At 35.9% G+C, this 24,368-nt stretch overlaps 1 protein-coding gene across 3 annotated transcripts in view; it reads left to right on the top strand.

Annotated features, from left to right (window-relative positions):
• KCNH5 (potassium voltage-gated channel subfamily H member 5) overlaps window positions 1–24,368 on the top strand; it is a 325,149-nt gene that overhangs the window by 298,191 nt on the left and 2,590 nt on the right. The window contains exon 11 of one of the 3 annotated variants that reach the window (XM_067028368.1): window positions 21,675–22,457. In XM_067028368.1, the coding sequence (XP_066884469.1) occupies window positions 21,675–22,457 (783 nt within the window). Of the gene's footprint in view, window positions 1–21,674; window positions 23,470–24,368 lie in introns of those variants that run through there. The other 2 variants (XM_067028369.1, XM_059059059.2) reach the window with 2 other exon arrangements.

The following is a 24,368-nucleotide window of genomic DNA, read 5'->3' on the forward strand; positions in this document are numbered from 1 at the left end:
GAGGATTTTTACATCTATGTTCATCAGTGGTATTGGCCTGTAATTTTCTTTCTCTTTTTTTGTGATATATTTTTCTGGTTTTGGTGTCAGGGTGATGCTTGCCTCATAGAATGAGTTTAGAAGTGTTCCTTCCTCTGCAGTTTTTTGGAATAGTTTCAGAAGGATGGGTCTTAACTCTTCTCTAAATATTTAGTAGAATTCATCTATGAAGCCATCTGGTTTGGACTTTTGTTTGTTGGAAGTTTTAAAATTACTGATTCAATTTCATTACTGGTAATTGGTCTGTTCGTATTTTCTATTTCTTCCTAGTTCAGTCTTGGGAGATTGTACCTTTCTAAGAATTTGTCCATTTCTTTTAGGTTGTCCATTTCATTGGCATGTAATTGTTCACAGCAGTCTCTTAAGATTCTTTGTATTTACGTGGTGTCAGTGGTTGTAACTTCTCAAGTTAAATCTCAAGAGTTAGCTATTGTTCTGACTTTTAACACTTTAGATTAGTTTCATGTCTTTTTGATTTTTAGAGTTATATAAATGGAATTACATATTACGTACTCATTTGTATCTGGTTTCTTTCACTCAATATTATTTTGTAGGAGTCATTCATGTTGCTTATAGTTGTGGTTCATTGATATTCATTGTAGAGTTTTCTATTAAATGAATATACTTCAACTTATCTGTTCTAATCTTGATGGACATTTGGGTTTCCAGTTAGGGTTATTATGAACTATATTGCTACAGACATCCTTGTGCATGCCTTTTTATTTACATTTGTACAAATTTTTTTTTGGAGGGGGTATATACCTAGGAGTGAAATTTCTAAGTATAGAGTATATTTATCCTTAGCTTTAGTAGATACTCATCAAACAGTTTTTACAAATGGTTGTATGAATTTGTACACTCACCAGCAGTTTATGAGAATTCAGTTTTTCTACATCCTCACCAATACTTGTTGTTTTCTTTATCATTTTAGCCATTCTGGTAAGTGTGTAAGGGAAATACACTGTAGTTTTAAATTGTACTGCCTTGATGCCTATTTAAGATGAGCACTCTTCCATATAATTAATAACCATTTATATAACTTTGTCTTTGGTAAGATGCTCATTTTTCTATTGGAGTTGTCTGTCTTTATTCTTAATGATTTGTAACAGTTCTTCATATATTTTGCATATGAGTCCTCTATTGGATATAGCTATTGAATTTATCTCCTTTAACTCTGTCTTTTGATTCTCTTCATGGTATTTCTCAAAGAACAAAAAGCCTTAATTTTAATGTAGTTAGTTTCATTTATTCTTTTTACCCCTTTATGATTCCCACTTTTTGTTTGCTGTTTAAGAAATCTTTTCTTATCCCAAGGTATTGAGATTTTCTCCTATTTTTTCTTTTAAGAGCTTTATGGGTTTTGCTTTCCTCATTTGGATCTGTAATCTATCTCAAGTTGATTTTTGTGTGTAGTGTGAGATAAAGGGCAATATATATATTTTTCAGATAGTCCGTTTATCATATACCTATATTGAAAACATCACTTTCCCCAGTTTACTGCACCATTACCTTCATCATAATTTAGTGTCCAAATATGTATAGGTCTATTTCTGGACAGTCTATTCTGTTCATTTACATATTTGTCTATTCATGTGCTCCTATAGAGTGAATAATTGTATTCCCTCAAAATTCATATGTTAAAACAATCCCCAAGGTGATGTTATTTGAAAGAGAGGCCTTTGGAAAGTGATTGAGTCATGTGAGTAGAGCCCTCATGAATGGGACTAGAACCCTTATAAAAGAGGTTCCAGAGAGCTTCCTTACCCCTTCATTGAAAAGAGAGCCCTATATGAACCAGGAAGTGGGAACTCACCAGATACCAAATCTGCCAGTGTCTTGATCTTGGTCTTCCCAGGCTCTGGAACTGCAAGAAACAAATTTCTGATGCTTATAAGTTACCCAGTCTTTAGTATTCTGTTGTGGCAGCCTGATAGGACTAAGACATGTGCTTTACCACATTATCTTAATTACTATAGTTTTTAATAGGAAAATATGAGCAGTATAAGTTTTCTAGTATTTTTCCTATCAATTAGTTTTGCTTTGGCTATTGTGTGCATTTTACATTTCTATATAAATTGTAAAATTCGCTTGTTGATTTCTTCAAAAGATCCTGCTAGGATTTTGATTTGGATTATAACAAATCTGTGAATCAATTAAGGGAGAGTTTCTTCCATCTTAGCAATAGTCATTGTTCCAAACCATACACATGGTATGTCCCTACATTTATTTAAGTCACTTATTTTTGCATTCCCTATGCATAATATTTGCCTGGAACTCAGCTGACCCTCAAAAACATAAACTCTCATACTCCCTCTCCTTCCACTATTATGTCCTGAATCAACTATGATCTCCCATATTTTCCCCTTTTATACCATGTGATTCTCAACTAAAAATACTTCGTTTACTCCTCAGAGATTATCTTTCATTCAGATCCAAAATTCTCTGAAGTATCAACTGGGCTATATAATCTGTGCTCTCTAAGAAAACAAGGCAAAGACTCTCTCAAGTTAGTACCTTTATTATTTTACCTATGTTAGTAGGAGACAGTACCTCCTAACACAGTAATATATATGGAATATGAGGCCCTTCCACACAAGGATGACACAACTAGCTAATAATAAATAGAAAATGATAGTGGCAGACATATCTTGACTGTATAAACATACTTCCAAATAGAATAAATCACAGATACATGTTTTACTTAACCAATATTAGATTTGGTACCAATATATGACTCTATCTATATAGGAAGCTTCAAGTGAAGTTATCATATATTCTAATGCCATCTAATACTCACAGATAATTTTTCAAAATTTGTGCCCCAGTAATGTGCAGAGCCTAGATCTCTTTAACCAGACCTTCCAATAATGACAGCTCAAACTTCACTTCCATGGGCCTCTGCTGGCTTTGCAGTATGTGTGTGTACATGCATGTTGGTGGGCAAGTGTACTGGCACATCTCAATCACTTAATCAATAAACAGCTCTATTCTTTTTAAAACTGTAGTTTCCAACTCCTGACAATTGCAGCACTAAAGAAACAGCCACATAACTTCTCATACTCTGCTTTGACTAGAATAACTAATTACAGTTTAGTACTGTAGGGACAAAGTTATTAGCTAATACTCAGCTCTAGACACTGCAATTCAATTACTGGCCTACAATCTTTAGAAGCACAAACCTTGGTCATTAGCAGCAAACTTTCATCTTATCTCAGCACAGCAAGTAAGCAGTTGCCTCCGGAAGAAGCAGAATCAAAACACAAATAAGAGCAGCACATGTATGTATTCTAGATCTGTAATTGATACTGAGGGTCACAGAAGCCTCAGCAGGGCAGGGTTCGATGCAAAGAATTTTGACACTTTGAAAATGAGTCAAGTATGCTATTTTCTAGCAAGAAGTTATGTTAGGAATAATTTAAAGAGTGTAAAGTAGATTGTCTGTCTTATTTCATAAATTTGAAGATAGAGCTGAAAAGAACTAAGCCTAGCACTGTAATAACTATTTAAATAAAGAAACTAAAGTCCAAAAAGATTATGGGACTTGCATACAAGGTCACATAGCTAATTAGACCCCTGGCTAGGACTAGAACGCCAATCTCCAAATGACCCATCATTGCTGTTTCCATTGCACCCTCTAAACATCAAGTCTCCTGCAAAGGACATTTTCAAGTTGGAAAGAGGCACTTATCACCAATTCTGTTCCTAGTAGCCTTTTACTAAGTTAAACATAAAATAGTGTATAATATGGTACACTACTTTTCAGTCTGCGAAAGGCAGGGATAGATGGTCTCCTTTGCATTATCTAAATGTATTGAACAAATTATTCAAATGGAATAGTGTAGGGATGTTCCAAAGAGGCAGGGTGAAATCACTTGCATATGTAATTTAGCTTTTATGGAAAGTTCAAAAATCCAAGTGGTGAATGAAAGAGGAGAGATTTCTACACAAGAACTTGTTTATTTTGCAATCAACAAATACTTACAGACCCATTCTCAATTCAGCTGGGTGAATACATGCTATATTTATGCCACTCATTAGATTCAACATAAGCAGTTGATGTCTGTTTGACATGGAATAGCTAAATCATCCTGATAAAATAGAGAATTGTTTACTTTAAATAGATATTTAAGTACACCTGATGTTTAGAAGGGCTGAGTGGCTTGGTCAAGTTTATACAGTTAGTCATTGTCAGAGGTAGTATCCAAACCCTTGCCTCCTGACTCTCAGAGGCATTTTTTTTTTTTTTTTTTTTGCCACAGAATTTTAATCTAGAAATAAGAGATACCCATGGGGGAAATGGAGAGTGGACTTAGAAACCAGAAAATGAGAGTACTGAATCCCACTGTGAATGACTGGCTGTCCATCCAAATGCCTGTTCACTTGACTCCTCTGAGTTTCAGCTATCAAATTCCACAAAATAAAGAAATACCCAAGAATTATTTTATTTTATGTAAATTTGATTCCAAGTGTAAAAGGTTGAAACAGTATTATATTATCTAGACTAGATATACATTTCTAAATCTTTCTAGAGGTTAATATTCCAATAGAGATAATTATTTACCTACTCAATCTGTATTTCCCAACAGCGAAGAATTTGTGTGTGTGATATTAACTAAAAGCTGCATCATTCTTTTAGCATTAAATGCAAAAATTAACACATATTTAAATAAATGTACTAGAGTTCATTTTCCAGACAAAAGCCATGGAAATTTTCTTTCATTAAGAAAATATTTCTTAAGGTATTGTAACTGCCTTACCTCAGTAATTGTTCTCCCTGAGGCACAGCAATTATCTTACAAGGCAAAAGCTAAAGCCACATATTAGGCGTGTTCCTGGGGACAAACGAATAGTATCAAATGAGATCCAGCAGTGTAATATAGCTGAAAGTGCATTGTAAACTACAAAACAAAATTATACATAGCATTAGGGATGTCAGCATGGAATAGTGGAAGGAGCACTGGAGTTGGCATCAGGAAATAGATTTCAGCCCCAGCTTGGCCATTTACTAGCTAAATGAGTTTAAGCAAGTCACATAACTTCTCTGACGTTCATCTGTTAAATAGGGATAATAATAATTGCCCTTCCTGATTTGTAGAGTTGCAGTGGGAGAGGGTATGAGGTAACATATGCTAAAGTGTATTATAAAATGTGTCATATTTGACAAATGTTAAACAATATTTTCTACTTGCATACTGAAGAGTCCCATTACATATTCACATGTCTACATCTCCTGTGTATTAAACTTTCAGCCTAGAGTCATGACTTTGGTGTATGCCATTATTAAAGTGATTTAACCTCCTTTATCATTTAATTTCCTTCTCCCCAGTCCTTTGAGCCTTTAAATCCTTTGCAGCTCTCTTAAATTTAGATCAGGCATTCCTAAATCAGACTGTCTAGTTGAGTCCAATAGAACCGATTGGAAACCATGCTTTGTCTCTCATTAGCTTTGTAGACTTGGGGAAGATTTTTAAATCTCTCTAAGCCTCAGTTTTTTAATCTATAAAATGGATTATTGTGAAATTTAAATGAGCAAATAATCCATGGGAAATACTTAGTAAAATTCCCCTAATCCAATATTTTTATTGCAGTGATTCCAAGATGAAAATATGTGAAAGCAATAGCTACTATGAATAGAATAATTATGTTTTAAAAAGCAGTGTGGTCCAGTGGTTCATGTATGGGTCTCAGGCAATACTAGGGGCTTTATTCTTACATTCATAGCAAAACATAATAGACATGGTTTTTCTTCATCAGTTTTGTTCCTTTGAACTTGAGTGTGCTAAAAATTCTATACTAAGAACTTTGAAATAAAATAACTTTATATTTCTGAATCTTCTCCTGAATTTTTAAATATTAACAAATAGTCACAGTTGAAAATTATAGTTATTTAGAAGGCCTTTTTTTTCTTAATAGTACATAATATGTTGTGTTCAGATTCTGGGGCAATAAATTTTCTTTTATTCTTGCTTAGCAATGCCTTTACAATTATTTCCTTTTTAATGACAGGTTCTCCCAAATTAGTTAGTTTTGTTTTTACCAATATATCAAGTATGTAAATGACAGTTTTCAGCTCAGTATACTTAAGAGAGTGTGGTGTTGAATTCAAATTTGAATCTCCAATATGTCTGTCACCAGTAAAACTATGTGAATATTTGTTTAATTATTACCCCTGCATTGTTCATGACGTATGTAATTATTTTTCTTCTGGGTTAATGATCAATATTTTCTTTTGTCTTGGTGAATAGTTATGGAAATAGTCTTAATTTCATGTCTATTTATTGATAAATTTATATTTTGTGTGCGAGAGGAAGTTTGTGAGTTGAAAGTAATTTTTGGAAATTTTATGGTTCTATTTTTTAGATATTATTTGAATTTTTAATTGTTGGAAAAAACATAACATAAAACTTACTAACTTAAACTGTACAGTACAGTGTGTTAAATATATTCTCATGTTTGTACCACTGGGGAAAAATGCAATGCTCCTGGGCATGAGCATAAATTGATATCAATAGTGAGACTTTACCACCATTAATTCTAAAATATGTGGCATTAACTTAGCAGGAGTAGAAATAAGTAAGGAAATTGATATTTGAGACTTGAAAAGATGTAGACAAATATTTTCCAGTGACAAAACATTTGGTAAAGTGGCTATCTCTGATTGCCTTCCAATGCTGTATTTCTTTTGGAAGAGTTTGGAAAGCAGAATATTAATAGTGAGTTGGGGTTGTGACTGGTTACATTTAGCAAGGCATGAGAAGAAAGAGGTGATCACTGGCAAGAACTGGCTGGCTTGTAAGCAGATATGCAAAGGAATTTAGAACAGGGAAGATCAGAAATAAGATTGAAAAGTCATTGTACAAAATAGTCCATTCTCCATTAATAGTCCATTAAAACTGTCCATTAAGACAGTTTTGTGGCAAAGATCAGATAATAGATATGACCTCCCATCAGGCCCGATGCCTTCAAAGTAGTTTCCATCATGGAGAAAGAGACAGAGGCAGAGAGCAACAGAGAGACATGGTGCCAACAAATAAAAGGATTAAACCAGGCTTGAGAATTATATCTAGGAAAGAACTTGTGAGGTTGCAGGAGCACGGAATTGACTATAAACAGATCAGAAACTTACTAAACTTTTTAGATAATTATATTGCCAAAGAAACCATAAGCTTGGTCTTAAAAAGTCATTTTGCTATGTGAGCTCAAAACCAAACCTTAGGCCCCAAAATTTGCACAGGCAGGAAGAAACTGAGGAAGACAAATTCTTGGACAAATTCTCCAATCCCCAAATTAGGTTTGAACTATAGAGGGAAAAGGACAAAAAAAGAACATCCAAAGAGATAGAAACAGGAGCCACAGAGAACAATGGATGAGAGAGCTTATCCCAGATAGCAGACTGAGAGACCAACAAAGAAATTTACCCTACTGCCAGGGCAGAGGGGCCTCACAATGCCTGCCTGGTAGATTTCATCATTGCTGTGGACCAGCGACTGCTGAGCCTCTCAGCCATTATTCCCTATTCCTTTTTATGGGAGTGTTTAGTCAGTTATCCGGTTCCTGCTCCACTTTTATACATTGTGCACATGTTTATGTATGCATGTGTGTATATATGCATGCATATTTGTGTGTGTGTGTGTGTGTGTGTGTGTGTGTGTTTCTAGCGGGGCAGATAACTTGTCTTTATAGGGCACCATATCAGGTTTCACCATCTCAGAAAATGGTACTGCTGTTTATACTTTTGCTTAGCCTAAAGAGAGATTTTAAAAAAAAATTCTCTCAGATTGATTATCCGGCTCATTAGTCTTACTGGCAAAGTAAATCCAGAATTTGACCACTTGTCACTACCTCCATTTCTACCTCTCTGGTCTAAATCACCATGATGTGCCCCCCCCCCCGAATTACTCAAAAAGCCTCCTGATTGGTACCCTCCTCCTATCATTCCGACCATACAATTTATTTTCCCCACAGCAGCCTGAGCAATCCTTTTAGAGTAGAAGTGAGACAATGTGAATCCTCGGCTCCAAAGTCTCCATGGCTTCTCCTCACATTTAAAAACCAAAGTCCCTGCCCTCCTCGCCAGTCATTCTCCCCATGTACGAAGTGCCATCCACTCTGCCCTCCTTACCATTCCTCAAACATGCAGAGCATCCTCTCAGCTCGGGTTCCCCATCTCCCCATGGCCATCTGCATGGCCCACTTCTTCATTCTATGACTATCTTTGCTCCAGTAACATTTCCTCATAAAGACCCAACCACTTTGCCACTCTTTATTTTTCTTTGTACCCCACATCATCACCTGACATTTTATGGAATATTTAAGGGGTTTTGTTTTGTTTACTGATGTATACCTAACTCCCAAACAGGGCCTGAAGCATGGTAGGTGTTTAACAAATACAATGTGAATGAATATCTTGTTTGCTGCTGTATCTCACCATTCAGGTGTCACAAAATAAATGCCATTAGAGTGGAGAATAGGATGGACCCAATTCTATCTGGGGCGGTAAGTGAAAGCCTCCTAGCAGGGCTAGCTTCATGGATGCCCAACCCGTGCAGTCATGCAGCCCTTACATTTAGAAGAGCCCTGCTCTTGGTTGAACGCTCTGCTGCTGCTATCTTGAAATTCTTAATAATTTTGAACAAGGAGATCTGCTTTTTTTGTAGTGATATGATTCACACACCATACAATTCACCATTTTAAAGTGTACAATTCAGTGTTTTTTAGTATATTCACAAAGTTGTGTGACCATCATCACTATCTAATTCCAGAACATCTTCATTACCCCAAAAAGAAACCCCACACCTGCTGGTAGTAATTCCCCATTTCCCATATCCCCATGGCCCTGGAAAACATTAATATACTTTCTGACTAAACTTGCCTATTCTATACATTTCATATAAGTGAAATCATACAATATATAATGTTTTGTGTTAGGCTTCTTTCACTTAGGGTCATATTTTCAAGGTGTAGCATGTATCAGTACTTAGTTTCCTTTTATGGCTGGGTAATATTCCATTGTAAAGTTATACCACATTTCGTTTGCTGATTCATCCATTAATAGATATTTGGGTTGTTTCTACTTTTGGTCTATCATGAATAATACTACTGTGAACATTCATGTACAAGTTTTTGCATGACTATGTTTTTAATTTTCTTGGATGTATACCTAGGAGTGGAATTGCTGGGTCATATGACTACGCTATGTTTAACTTTTTGGGAAACTGCCAAGCTGTTTTCCACAGAGGCTGTAGCATTTAATATTCCCACCAGCAATGAATGAGGGTTCCAATTTCTCTACATCCTCCCCACACTTGGTATTTTTTGTTATTAATAATATTTGTTATCTTTTAATTATAGCCATCTTAGAGGATGTGAAATGTATATCATTGTGGTTTTGACTTGCATTTCCCTAATGACTAATTATGCTGAACATCTTTTCATGTGCCTATTGGTCATTTGTATACTATCTTTGGGGAAATGTCTATTCAAATTCTTTGACCATTTTTATATATTTTTTAATAGAAGTATAGTGGACTCATGCTGTTGTGTTAATTTCCGGTATACAGCAAAGTGATTCAGTTATACATACATACACACACACACACACACACACACACACACACACACACACACATATATATATTCTTTTTCAGATTGTTTTCCCTTATAGGTTATTACAAAATATTGAGTATAGTTCCCTGTGCTCTACAGTAGGTCCTTGTTGGTTATTTATTTTATATATAGTAGTGTATATGTGTTAACCTCACACCGAATTTATCCCTCCCGCTCTACCGTTTGGTAACCATAAGTTTGTTTTCTATATCTATGAGTCTATTTCTGTTTTGTATATAAGTTTATTCATATCATTTTCTTTTTAAAATTTATTTATTTATTTATTTTTGGCTGTGTTGGGTCTTTGTTTCTGTGCGTGGGCTTTCTCCATTTGCGGCGAGTAGGGGCCACTCTTCATTGCGGTGTGCGGGCCTCTCACTGTCACGGCCTCTCCTGTTGCGGAGCACAGGCTCCAGACGCGCAGGCTCAGTAGTTGTGGCTCACGGGCCCAGCCGCTCCGCGGCATGTGGGATCTTCCCGGACCGGGGAACGAACCCATGTCCCCTGCACTGGCAGGCGGACTCCTAACCACTGCGCCACCAGGGAAGCCCCATTTTCTTTTTTAGATTCCACATATAAGCAATATCATATTTGTCTTTCTCTGTCTGACTTACTTCACTTAGTATGATAATCTCTAGGTCTATTTGTGTATGCAAATGGTATTATTTCATTTTTTTAATGACTAATTCTTTTTTATGACTGACATTGTATATATGTTACACATCTTCTTTATCCATTCATCTGTCGATGGACATTTAGGTTGCTTCCATGTTCTGGCTATTGTAACTTTTTAAATTTAAATTTTTTTGTCCTTTAATTGTTGAATCATAATAGGTCTTTATATATTCTGTATGCTAGATCAGGTATATGATTTACAAATATTTTCTCCCATTTTGTGAGTTTTTTTACTTTTGTGATAGTGTCCTTTGAAGCAAAAAAAGTTTTGAATTTTTGTGAAGCCCAATTTATTTATTTAATATATTTGGTAGCTTGAGATTTAGGTGTCTAAGAAAGCTTTGCCTAATTCAAGGTCACTAAAATTTGTGCCTTGGATTTCTTCTAGGAATTTTATAGTTTTAACTCTTACATTTAGGCCTTTGATACATTTGGAGTTAAATTTTGTATATGGTATGAGGCTGTCATCCATATTCATATTTTATTTGTAAATATGCAGTTGCTCCAGCACCATTTGTTGAAAAGATTGATCTTTCTTCATTGAATCCCCTTGGCATCCTTGTCAAAAAGCAATTGACCATAAATGCATAAGTATATTTATTTATTTATGTGTTTGTTTATTTATTTATCTTAGTTCTATTCCATTGATATATATGCCAGCACCACACTGTCTTGATTACTATTGCTTTGTAATAAGTTTTTTTTCCCTCATGTTTTTGATTTTTTTTTTTTTAGATTCTTTTCTCATATAGGCCATTACAGAATATTGAGTAGAGTTCCCTGTGCTATACAGCAGGTTCTTATTAGTTATCTATTTTATATATAGTAAATAGTATGTATATGTTAGTCCCAATCTCCCAGTTTATCCCTGCCCCCTTATCCTCTGGTAACCATAAGCTTGTTTTCTACATCCATGACTCTACTTCTATTTTATAAATAAGTTCATTTGTACCCATGTTTTTAGATAATACATAAAAGCAATATCATATGATATTTGTGTTTCTGTGTCTGGCTTACTTCACTCACTATGACAATCTCTAGGTCCATCCATGTTGCAGCAAATGGTATTATTTTGTTCTCTTTTATGGCTGAGTAATATTCCATTGTATATATGTGCCATATCTTCTTTATCTATTCTTCTGTTGATGGACATTTTGGTTGCTTCCATGTCCTGGCTATTATAAATAGTGCTGCATTGAACATTGGGGTGCATGTATCTTTTTGAATTATGGTTTCCTCCAGGTATATGCCCAGGAGTTGGATTGCTGGGTTACATGGTAGTTCTATATTTAGTTTTTTAAGGAACCTCCATACTGTTCTCCATAGTGGCTGTATCAATTTACATTCCCACCAACAGTGTAGGAGGGTTCCCTTTTCTCCACACCCTCTTCAGCATTTATAGTTTGTGGATTTTTGTGTGTGTGTGTGCTAGGCGGGCCTCTCACTGTTGTGGCCTATCCCGTTGCAGAGCACAGGCTCTGGACACGCAGGCTCAGCGGCCATGGCTCACGGGCGCAGCCGCTCCGCGGCATGTGGAATCTTCCCGGACCGGGGCACGAACCCGTGTTCCCTGCATCGGCAGGCAGATTCTCAACCACTGCGCCACCAGGGAAGCCCTAGTTTGTAGATTTTTTGATGATGGCCATTCTGCCTGGTGTAAGGTGATACCTCATTGTAGTTTTGATTTGCATTTCTCTGATTAGTTGTAATAAGTTTTTAAACTGGGAAGTATAAGTCCTCCAATTACGTTCGTATATTTTGATTTTTTTAAGCTATTCTGAGTCCCTCACATTTGCACCTGAATTTTAGGATCAGCTTGTCAATTTCTGAAAAATAAGCAGTAATAATTTTGATAGGAATTGAATTAAATCTACAGATCAATTTGGGGAATACTGTCATGTTAACAATATTAAGTCTTTCAACCCATAAACATGAGATGTCTTTCTATTTATTTAGGTCTTCTTTAATTTATTTCAACAATGTTTTATCGTTTTTGTGTATAAGTCCTGCACTTATTTTGTTAAAATTTTTCCTATTCTCTTTGCTATTTTCAATGACATTATTTTATTAGCTTTATTTTCAGATGGTTCATTACTAGTATATAGAAATACAACTAACTTTTATGTTGATTTTGTATCCTGTATTCTTGCTGAACTCCTTTATTAGCTCTAATAGTTTTGTGTGTGTGTGTGTGCATGCGTGGATTTTCTGTGTACCTAATCATGTCATCTCCAAATCAAGATAGTTTTAATACTTTTCATTCTGGATGTCTTTTATTTCATTTTCTTGACAATTTCCCTGACTAGAACCTTTAGCACAATGATGATAGGGGTGGCAAGATGGTACATGCTTGTCTCTTTCCTGAACTCAGTGGAGAGCTTTCAGTATTTTACCATTAAGCATGATGTTAGAGGGCCTGAATTTTTATGTTGTATTTGGCCTTACATATTATGTAGCTGGTCCTGCCTGATAAAGAAGAGCACAGTTGGGCTGAGGTTTAAAGGATAAGTAGGAGCTCCCCAGCAGGTTAGGAGGAGGAGAGAGAACAATATGTGCAGTATTAGATTCTGGATCTCAAAGTGATTCAGTGGCTGGTGTGTTAAGGTCAAGTGAGACTGAAGAAAGTAGAGATTGGAGGGGCAGGTAGATTGAACCACTGTAGGTTTGCTGACTTTATTAAAGAGCTTTAGTTTTACTTTGTGATTTTTTGCTTGGGACACTATCATATCTGATACACAACAGCAAAGAATGGAATAAAGGGAAATGAAGCTAGAAATTGAGGAAAGGAGGAGACAGTGAATCTAAACCTTGCCAGCTTTACCTTGGAACAGCTATATTCTTAGTTTTGAAGACTTTAGCTTCCTTCTTTTATTTTTTTAATGAAAAAAAAAACTTTAGTTATAAAAACATGTAGTTGTATCAGTAATTCTAGAATGTCCTGCATTTGCATCTTACTCACCACCCTTATTCACATTAGACATTTCCCAACACATTAACAAAATCAAAACATATTCTTTTTCTCACTTCCTTTTTCCTTTCTACTCACCTTCCTTCCTTCCTTTTTCTTTACATTAATCAGTTAATTAATTAATTCCTCAAAGTTTATTTAGGACCTAAGAGGCTAAACTAGATCTGTAACACATTCCTTGCCCCTGAAGAGCCTATAGATCTATGAGTGGCTGAAATGAAGCAAGGCAGCCATATTTCAAACAGAGTGTGATGCATCATTGTTATCCTTCAATCACACATGGTCACCTACCACAGCTCTGTCACCGTGGCCTTTGTTAAGAAAAATTTATAGCCTCTGATATATACATGATAGTGTTTAATAAGTACCGCTTTGTTGTATTAGTTCAGATTGGAATGACTCAAAAGACTAGAGTTAGAATTAGTGACTAAGTTTACAGAAGCAGTAAAAAGAACCAAAGAACCAAACCAACTAGATCCTTAAATGTCAGATGAACTGGAGCTGCTGCTTGACTGCATATAGCTATAGATTTCTAGTCAATTCACAGATCTGGAAAGTAATGGGTCGTTTCAGAGAGCGCACCTCTATCCTCCAAATTACATAACACTAAATCCATGTCATTAAATAAATGATTCTAACCCCTTTTTTTCCCCTTGCCTTTATTGGATTTCAAAGTTCAGTACACATTCAAATTATTTAATTTTGATATCCCTTTTATGATCAAATGTCCTACTTTTGAAATGGAAAGCTCAGTTGGCCATGTTCCCTGTTAAGTTTAAGAAGATTTTATCATTTAAATAAATTAAACCTTCTAGCATGGGCTCCACAGAACATAATGAAGCAAGGAGAAGAAAAGCTTAAATGAAATAAACCTCTTTGCTGATAGAAAGAGTACAGACTATTGTGCATTCTACCAATAAATGTGTGGCTAGAATTATAGCCTGATTCGTGATTTTTCCTTTTTAATTTTGTCCTTAATTTTTTGGTGTTCATTAGCAATTTGATTTGCCATTGGGCAAAAGACACAGAATACATCAAGTGCAGGAGGTTCTAGGTTATTAACACTGAGGAAAAAAAACAAATGTTGCATTTTTAATAAGCTAATTTGATTATCAAACACCATGTTGATAATCATGGATATACATTTTTTTACATGATTTAATTCATGTAAGTTGATCTCCTATGAACTTTACTCAGATACTTTAACATTTTCTAAAATAATGTTTTGGGAGATTTTGTTTTTTAATCTTTGCTTTCTAGGGAAAAATCATCATCTTTTCCATGTTATCATTAAGCAGAATTCATCTAAATAGCTTATGTATTGAATTAACAGGAAAATCTTTACTTTCTGTATGACACATTACATTCTTACATTACCAATGTAAGAATCAACTGCATTATGAAAACTCTTATTGTTTGAAGATTCTTTCAACTGCCAAAAAGTAGCATGCAGATTTTTAAATCTAAACTAAACTATACACTGTTTCTGAAGATTTAACTAAATAAAATTTATCAATCTTTCTATTCCTTATTAATTTGAACCATTTTATTTTACATGATTAAAAAGTCAAAGGTAAAAAGCACTTCTTTAAAAGGAAAGATTCAGCATGAGCTCAGTTAATTTGAGAATGTTCATACTTGTAATAGTAATGTAGAATAATTTCCATCCGATTTTTTATGATGAAGTGTATAGTCTCCTTAGTAATAAAAATACATTGTTATTCAAACTTGGAGTTTAGGGTCATAAAGTGATCTTCAAAACTATAAGGACTTATAGCGATGGCTTATTACATTTAAAGGTTTTGAAATACAGTGAGTTTTGTTTTCTTATTTGTTATGTAATGAATTTTTTATAACTTAAGACACAACAAAAAGCTATCATGCTTTACATGTAAGACATAGATCAACTGGTTGTGACACCTCAGTAGATTATTAGTCTTTAAACCCTGTAAATATAATAAAATCAACTCTTTTTTTGTTTCTTTGTTTTTAATTTCAGGACCTATATTCTCTTACCTTGCATTAGGAAAGTTTTGCTTTGTCATCAACTGGAAAATAAGTTCTTAATGGATGTCATTCTATTCTTACAATTGAAGGATTCTGATTCAAGTTCTTTAAAGATTGATTTGTGGGTCAAAGATTTGAACTTGATTCTACTCAGCAAGAATCTGTCAACTCTCTAGTTGTTTAACAAGCACAGAGCTTCAGTTGTTTGTTGAATTCACCACTTTGAGAGATGGTTCATCATGGCAAATGCGCTATGAAGGGTTACCTGTTGGATGCTAAACTGCTATATCACTCCCTACTTCACCCACTCGCCTATCCAGGTTTTCACAGGGTCCAGAAGGTGGTGTCAAAGTTATCTTGAGGAGCTGCAGTAGAGTATAATGGTTAAGACTATTTATAATCTGACTCTTTGGATTTGTATCCTGGCCACTTACTAGCTGTGTGACCTAATGCAAACCATTTAAACTCTTTATGCCTCAGTTTGCTCTTCCGTAACATGAGAATAATAGAACCTATCTCACAGAGTAGTTATGACAGTTAAATGAGATAATATGTTTGTGACCTCTTTGTTATATGCAAATTTTCATAGGTATTTTTCAAAAAACCTTAATTTCTGTTCTGCAGTCAAAAGAAATAAAATAAATTTAGTCTCTTTCAGTAAACTCCATTCAAACCAGTAGTTTTTTTAAAGTGACCTCTGGCTTAAAAGCCTGGTTATTGTAAATAGTTTATCAAATCCAGCTGTGAACTCTTAGGATTCTGTCTTCCATATACAAAACCTCATTCTTTCTCATTTCATTTTACATTTTCTTGGTGGCAAAATATGCCAACCCAGTTCTATCTCATTTGTCCCTTGATGCCGACTGGCAGCCTGGCCCTGTGACAGAATATTTTTTTTTCTTTCTTCTCAGTAGTTTGGCATTAGGAGTCTTTGTTCTCCACTTAATAGTAGCAGTACAAATGCCTTTGTTGGTTCTTGGTGGGGTGAGGCCGGCTGGTAGTAAGGGAAACTGGAGAAAGAAGGCTTTTTCTACTGATATTTTACATGGGTACATTATACTCTTAAATCACAAAGCATCCCAAACTTGGTAAGCACACAATAATTGCAAGCAATTATTAGCCATTGTATTGAAAATTTAAAACATAAAGCTGTGGCCTAAGATGTCCACAGATTCTCAGTCTCCAGGAACCCCAAATCTTTCATAAACTGTGAACTTCACATGGCAGTATCAATGTGTCCCATTCAGATGAATAATGCATGATTTCTTAGTGTATGTCCTAAATATTGCATGGATGTCCTGCATTTTATCTGACACCCCTATGTGCCCTCCTCCACTCTTCATTTGAAATAGATGCTTTTTTCCCCAAACATGAAGGGTAATCTCAGTTACCACACTGCACTAAAGCTATGTCTTTCCAAGGTTAAGTAACTACCTTTAAAAAGGCAAACAAGGGCTTCCCTGGTGGCGCAGTGGTTGAGAATCCGCCTGCCGATGCAGGAGACACGGGTTCGTTCCCTGGTCCGGGAAGATCCCACATGCCGCGGAGCAACTAAGCCCGTGAGCCATGGCCGCTAGGCCTGTGCGTCCGGAGCCTGTGCTCCACAACGGGAGAGGCCACAACAGTGAGAGGCCCACATACCGCAAAAAAAATAAAAAATAAAATAAAAATAAAATAAAAAGGCAAACAAGATCAGAGCGGAGTGGGAAGCAGGATGTCATGTCAGTTGATAGAATCAAAGTAAATGCCTTTTCAATGAACGGGGATGATATAGGAATAGAGTATCTGTGTTTCCATGTTTTGATTTGTCCAGTACCAAAGAGTGTTAATATCTTGAAGGTTTAGCACAAGCCCTGTTTACTCAGGAAGCATGAGAAACATATCAACCCTTTGAAAGACTTCTAATTAAACTCCTGGAACTTTGATGTCAGACTTAGAGATTAGTATTACATTTTTAAAAGATATCCAATTTCATGTGCCAGTAGAGAAGGAAAAATATGCTGGTGTTAATAGTTATTGAATTTAGAGAATATTTATTTTAAAATACAAATTATTGCCACTTGATAAGCTATATTTAGTGTATAAATCTTAATTTAGAAAATGTGCTTTTAGATGGAGGATTGCTTCTCCTTGTTTACAGTGATCATCACTAGTATTGGTTTCTAGTATAAGGTCAATGACTATATGTTGTTCCTGGAAGCTGCTGAATCTCCAAGAGGTGATGAAAATGTTTTCAAACAGAAAGTATTTTATGAGAGTTCAAGGGAGACAACCAGCATATTTTGAGTGTCTATTATGTGCTGGAGACTATGTGCTTCCCATGTATTTCTAATCTAACCAACAGCTTAATGAAAGAGGGTAATGGAGGTAAGTAATTTTGCTAGCGTCATAAAATTGTCTGATCCTGAAAGCACATTAATATAACTCCCTTGTGAATATTTCTTATAACCCTCATCTGCAGTTATTTTGTTCTTTAGATGACTGATCAAAAATCTCACGCTTACCAAATTCACTTCTAACTCTGATAATATAAGTGGTAATAATTTCTTACATAGTTAGCCTTTTAAATTTCTCTTGATGGAGTTGTAACTTCTTCCCAGTATTATTTTCAAAATATATTTTTAATAAAATTTATGCTTACTTATTTGTGAATACTCATCTAACACTACATGTACTATGTATTTAATTTTATATTTGAACTTTAAAGAATATTGGAATTTGAAGAGTCCAACCTCCTCCTCAGTGAAAATATACACAGACAACATTCGTATTTCTGTTTGGCTATTTCAGTGGTGTGAGTTTCATGAGTTTTCAAGGCAGTTTATTCAATTAATAGGTAGTAGTTTGAAATGAAATTTGTATACTGATTTGGCATTCACCTTCCAGAAACTTCTAAGTATAAATCCTTGTTCTGCCCTCTGGAGCCATATAAATAATTTTAATCCCTCCTCCCACCCAACCCAGGTGCTATGTTGGTAAAACTGTTTAACTTTTCAGTAGTTTTATAGCCTAGAACTCTTATTATTGGGCCTCTAAACAGAGGATGGCATTAAAAATGGCTTTGGATCATATCTATATGATTCAAAAGAAAATTTTACCAAAAATAGTGATGTATTGCAAGAAAAATTAAGAGATAAATGTTTTCTTACACATAAAACTATACACACATGTATATATATACTAACAAATGTTTACATTTATATATTTATATATTTTCTATGAAATGGGAACATGAACATGAAAGCAAATAGCTCTGTTCAGTTGTCTCTTTACTATACACCCTCTCTGATATGCAAGGAAGTGGAACTAAGTAAGCTAAGCAAGCTTTGTCAGTGTTTCTATGTTGGATTTTAAGTGTATTGCATCTGTTAACTGGCATTGGAATATTTTTCCCTTTAGAAATGATCTTACCCTATCTTCAAGGGTTTCCTTTATAAGACAATGTACAACTGGTATCTTGTCATACAAGTATAAAGTCATATGTTTTTATTATTTATTTATTTGCAATAAGATAATTTTATTATTTTTATTTTTTTAAACATCTTCATTGGCGTATAATTGCTTTACAATGGTGTGTTAGTTTCTGCTGTATAACAAAGTGAATCAGCTATACATATACATATATCCCCATATCTCCTCCCTCTTGCATCTCCCTCCCACCCTTTCTATCCCAGCCCCCCATCCCACCCCTCTAGGTGATCACAGAGCACCAAGCTGATCTCCCTGTGTTACGCGGCTGCTTCCCACTAGCTATCTATTTTACATTTGGTAGTATATGTATGTCCATGCCACTCTCTCACTTTGTCCCAGCTTACCCTTCCCCTTCACCGTGTCCTCAAGTCCATTCTCTACATCTGCATCTTTATTCCTGTCCTGCCCTGAGGTTCTTCAGAACCTTTTTTTTTTTAAGATTCCATAGAGGGGCTTCCCTGGTGGCGCAGTGGTTGAGAATCCGCCTGCCGATGCAGGAGACACGGGTTCGTGCCCTGGTCCGGGAGGATCCCACATGCCGCGGAGCAACTAAGCCCGTGAGCCATGGCCGCTAGGCCTGCGCGTCCAGAGCCTGTGCTCCGCAACGGGAGAGGCCACAACAGTGAGAGGCCCGCATACCGCAAAAAAAAAAAAAAAAAAAAAGATTCCATAGATATGTGTTAGCATATGGTATTTCTTTTTCTCTTTCTGACTTACTACACTCTGTATGACAGACTCTAGGTCCATCCACCTCATTACAAATAACTCAGTTTTGTTTCTTTTTATGGCTGACTAATATTCCATTGTATATAAGTACCACATCTTCTTTATCCATTTATCTTTCGATGGACGCTTAGGTAGCTTCCATGTCCTGGCTATTCTAAATAGTGCTGCACTATGAACACTATGTTCACTAATAGTGAACACTATGGTACATGACTCCTTGAATTATGGTTTTCTCAGGGTATATGTCCAGTAGTGGATTTCTGGGTCATATGGTAGTTTTATTTGTAGTTTTTTAAGGAACCTCCATACTGTTCTCCATAGTGGCTGTATCAATTTACATTCCTACCAAGAGTGCAAGAGAGTTCCCTTTTCTCCACACCCTCTCCAACATTTATTGTTTGTAGATTTTTTGATGATGGCCATTCTGACTGGTATGAGGTGATACCTCATTGTAGTTTTGATGTATATTTCTCTAATGATTAGTGATGTTGAGCATTCTTTCATGTGTTTGTTGGCAATCTGTATATCTTCTTTGGAGAAATGTCTATTTAGGTCTTCTGCCCATTTTTGGATTGGGTTGTTTGTTTTTTTGATACCGAGCTGCATGAGCTGCTTGTATATCGTGGAGATTAATCCTTTGTCCGTTTCTTCATTTGAAAATATTTTCTCTGATTCTGAGAGTGGTCTTTTCATCTGGTTGATGCTTTCCTTTGTTGTGCAAAAGCTTTTAAGTTTCATTAGGTCCCATTTGTTTATTTTTGGTTTTATTTCCATTTCTCTAGGAGGTAGGTCAGAAAGGATCTTGCTGTGATTTATGTCATTGAGTGTTCTGCCTATGTTTTCCTCTACGAGTTTTATAGTGTCTGGCCTTACATTTAGATCTTTAATCCATTTTGAGTTTATTTCTGTGTATGGTGTTAGGGATTGTTCTAATTTCATTCTTTTACATGTAGCTGTCCAGTTTTCCCAGCGCCACTTATTTGAAGAGACTGTCTTTTCTCCACTGTATATTCTTGCCTCCTTTATTAAAGATAAGGTGACTATATGTGTGTAGATTTATCTATGGGCTTTCTGTCCTGTTCCATTGATCTATATTTCTGTTTTTGTGCCAGTACCATACTGTCTTGATTACTGTAGCTTTGTAGTATAGTATGAAGTCCAAGAGCCTGATTCCTCCAGCTCCATTTTTCTTTCTCAAGACTGCTTCAGCTATTTGGGGTCTTTTGTGTTTCCATACAAACTGTGAAAAATTTTGTTCTAGTTCTGTGAAAAATGCCGTTGATAGTTTGATAGGGATTGCATTGAATCTGTAGATTGCTTTGGGTAGAATAGCCATTTTCACAATGTTGATTCTTCCAATCCAAGAACATGGTATATCTCTCCATTGGTTTATATCATCTTTAATTTCTTTCATCAGTGTCTTATAGTTTTCTGCATACAGGTCTTTTGTCTCCTTGGGTAGGTTTATTCCTAGGTATTTTATTCTTTTTGTTGCAATGGTAAATGAGAGTATTTTCTTAATTTCTCTTTCAGATTTCTCATCATTAGTGTATAGGAATGCAAGAGATTTCTGTACATTAATTTTGTATCCTGCTACTTTACCAAATTCATTGATTAGCTCTAGTATTTTTCTGGTAGCATCTTTAGGATTCTCTATGTATAGCATCATGTCATCTGCAAACAGTGACAGCTTTACTTCCTCTTTTCCCATTTGGATTCCTTTTATTTCTTTTTCTTCTCTGATTGCTGTGGCTAAAACTTCCACAACTATGTTGAATAAGAGTTGTGAGGGTGGGCAACCTTGTCCTGTTCCTAATCTTATTGGAAGTGGTTTCAGTTTTTCACCATTGAGAATGATGTTGACTGTGGGTTTGTCATATATGGCCTTTACTATGTAGAGGTAAGTTCCCTTATGCCTACTGTTTTGTTTTTTTTTTTCCCCCATTACGCGGGCCTCTCACTGTTGTGGCCTCTCCCATTGTGGAGCACAGGCTCCGGACGCGCAGGCCCAGTGACCATGACCCACGGGCTCAGCCGCTCCGCGGCATGTGGGATCCTCCTGGACCGGGGCACGAACCCACGTCCCCTGCATCGGCAGGCGGACCCTCAACCACTGCACCACCAGGGAAGCCCGCCTACTGTTTTTATAATCATGTTTTTTTATCTCTCTCCCCCTCCACAGATCGTTTTCCGCAAAATCAGTGATGTGAAGAAAGAAGAGGAGGAGCGCCTCAGGCAAAAGAATGAGGTCACCCTCAGCATCCCTGTGGACCACCCGGTAAGAAAGCTCTTCCAGAAGTTCAAGCAGCACAAGGAGCTGCGGAATCAGGGGTCAACGCAAAGTGACCCTGAGCGGAACCAGCTGCAGGTAGAAAGCCGCTCCTTACAGAACGGAGCCTCCATCACTGGCACCAGTGTGGTCACCGTGTCACAGATTACGCCCATTCAGACATCTCTGGCCTATGTGAAAACCAGCGAGTCCCTCAAGCAAAACAACCGCGATGCCATGGAACTCAAGCCCAGTGGCGGTGCTGACCCCAAATGTCTCAAAGTCAACAGCCCCATAAGAATGAAGAATGGAAATGGGAAAGGGTGGCTGCGACTAAAGAATAATATGGGAGCCCATGAGGAGAAGAAGGAAGACTGGAATAATGTCACTAAAGCTGAGTCAATGGGGCTACTGTCCGAGGACCCCAAAGGCAGTGATTCAGAGAATAGCGTCACCAAAAATCCATTAAGAAAAACAGATTCTTGTGACAGTGGGATTACAAAAAGTGACCTTCTTTTGGATAAGGCTGGGGAGGCACGAAGTCCACTAGAGCATAGCCCCATCCAGGCTGATGCCAAGCACCCCTTTTATCCCATCCCTGAGCAGGCCTTACAGACCACACTGCAGGAAGTCAAACATGAACTGAAAGAGGACATTCAGCTTCTAAGCTGCAGAATGACTGCCCTGGAGAAGCAGGTGGCAGAAATTTTAAAAATACTTTCAGAAAAAAGTGTGCCCCCGACCTCTTCTCCCAAATCCCAAATGCCGCTCCAAGTACCTCCCCAAATACCATGTCAGGATATTTTTAGTGTTTCAAGGCCTGAGTCACCTGAATCTGACAAAGATGAAATCCACTTTTAATATATATATATATATATATACACATATATATTTGTTAATATATTAAAACAGTATATACATCTATATACATATGTGTGTATATACAGTATATACATATATATATTTTCACTTGCTTTCAATATGATGAATACAATATGGATTTTGATATGTAAATATTGCATGTCCAGCTGGATTCTGGCCTGCCAAAGAAGATAATTATTAAAAACATAGATATCGCTTGTATATTATGCAGTTGACTGCATGTACACTTTACATTTATTTATAATCTCTATAATTTTAAAAGGTATGATTTTTGTTAACCAAGGCAATGTAATAGTTAAAGAATCAGGGTCCAACCTGCCAATGTTGCCATGACAAATTTGATCTCAGGCCGACTATTGAGCTGTCGTTTCCTCACTCTTCTGTTAAGTTAAAATTATAAATTAATGCCAAGGAAGCATTCAACATTTTTAAATGTTAGTGCCATTTTGCAATCCCTTTCCATAGGATATTTTTCTGTAACTTAGTGTTAGCTTATTTTCCCCAATAGGCAGTGTTTGCTCCATTTAAATGACTGTTTTGTTGCCTCAGTCAGATAGCAGTGTGGGATGCTGAGAACTTATTGCTATGGGGTTTGTGCATGAATTGCATTTTTGCTCAACTATACCTCTCCTTTTTTAACATTATACTTAGATAGTAATCATAAACTCTTATGTAAGGATATCCCTTCTCCCTCTGTCTTGAATAACAGCCACCATCTTATAAGCTGATTTTATCAACCCCATAAATATGAAACTATTAATGTAGTGTATATTATAGAAATACTGCATCACAGGGTAAAAGGGCCTTTTAACAACTAATGTTAGAGATGGTGATTTTGATTTTCCAAAGGTGATGAATGTTCTAAATTTGTTTTTTTAAAACTTGTTCAAGGGTGAAGTTAAAAGGCTCTTAACAAAGAAACAAGCAAACAAAATACATTTAAGTAATCATATCAAACATTAAACTAGAATGATATAAAATAAAAAATATAAATAGACAAGTTTTTATAGCTTATTCGTGACTTAGAAAGAATGAAACACGGGTACAGAATTGTTCACCTGATTCTTAACTGCTTATAGAGGTAATACATGAAATGTGATTAGAAAAAAAAGAAAACTAAATAGTAGATGTTAAGTTGCTCAACTCGGACAACTGCTTTTCTATAATTTTATTCTGGTTACAATTTTCTAAAGCTTTTTTTGCACACAGTTCTGCTGGACTTCTGCTGAGTTGATACAATAGACTACCACAGCTCGGACAGATCCGCTCATGAAAGGGGGATACTAAAGACTGAATTTCAGAGTCTTTTGGGCCACAAATTCTCTTCTTAGAAAGTGCCTATTATCAACCAAAAAAAAAAAGTAACAAAAGGCTGTGTATAGCTAGACTCTTAAATGCTGTGTATTGAGAATAAAATGCACACTCATTTGTAAGAACCTAGAAAACTATTTCTTTTGACAAAAGTTTATAAAGTTGATCAGAGAGGCATACTTTTAAATTGGTACATGCATGACATTTAACAGCAGGAGCAGGGCAGTTAATGTTTGCATCAAGTTGAAAATATATAGCAGTAATATGTATATTACTACATATATGACCATCTATACATATATGTTAACATACACAAGATGATAGCAAAATCAAAGGAGATATTTTGCTGTATTGTACCCATTTTATGATCTTTTAAAACTATCTCTGAGGATCCCCAAACAAAAACAACAGAAC

Source organism: Kogia breviceps, chromosome 3 (genome assembly GCF_026419965.1).
Source record: "Kogia breviceps isolate mKogBre1 chromosome 3, mKogBre1 haplotype 1, whole genome shotgun sequence".
NCBI lineage: Eukaryota > Metazoa > Chordata > Mammalia > Artiodactyla > Physeteridae > Kogia > Kogia breviceps.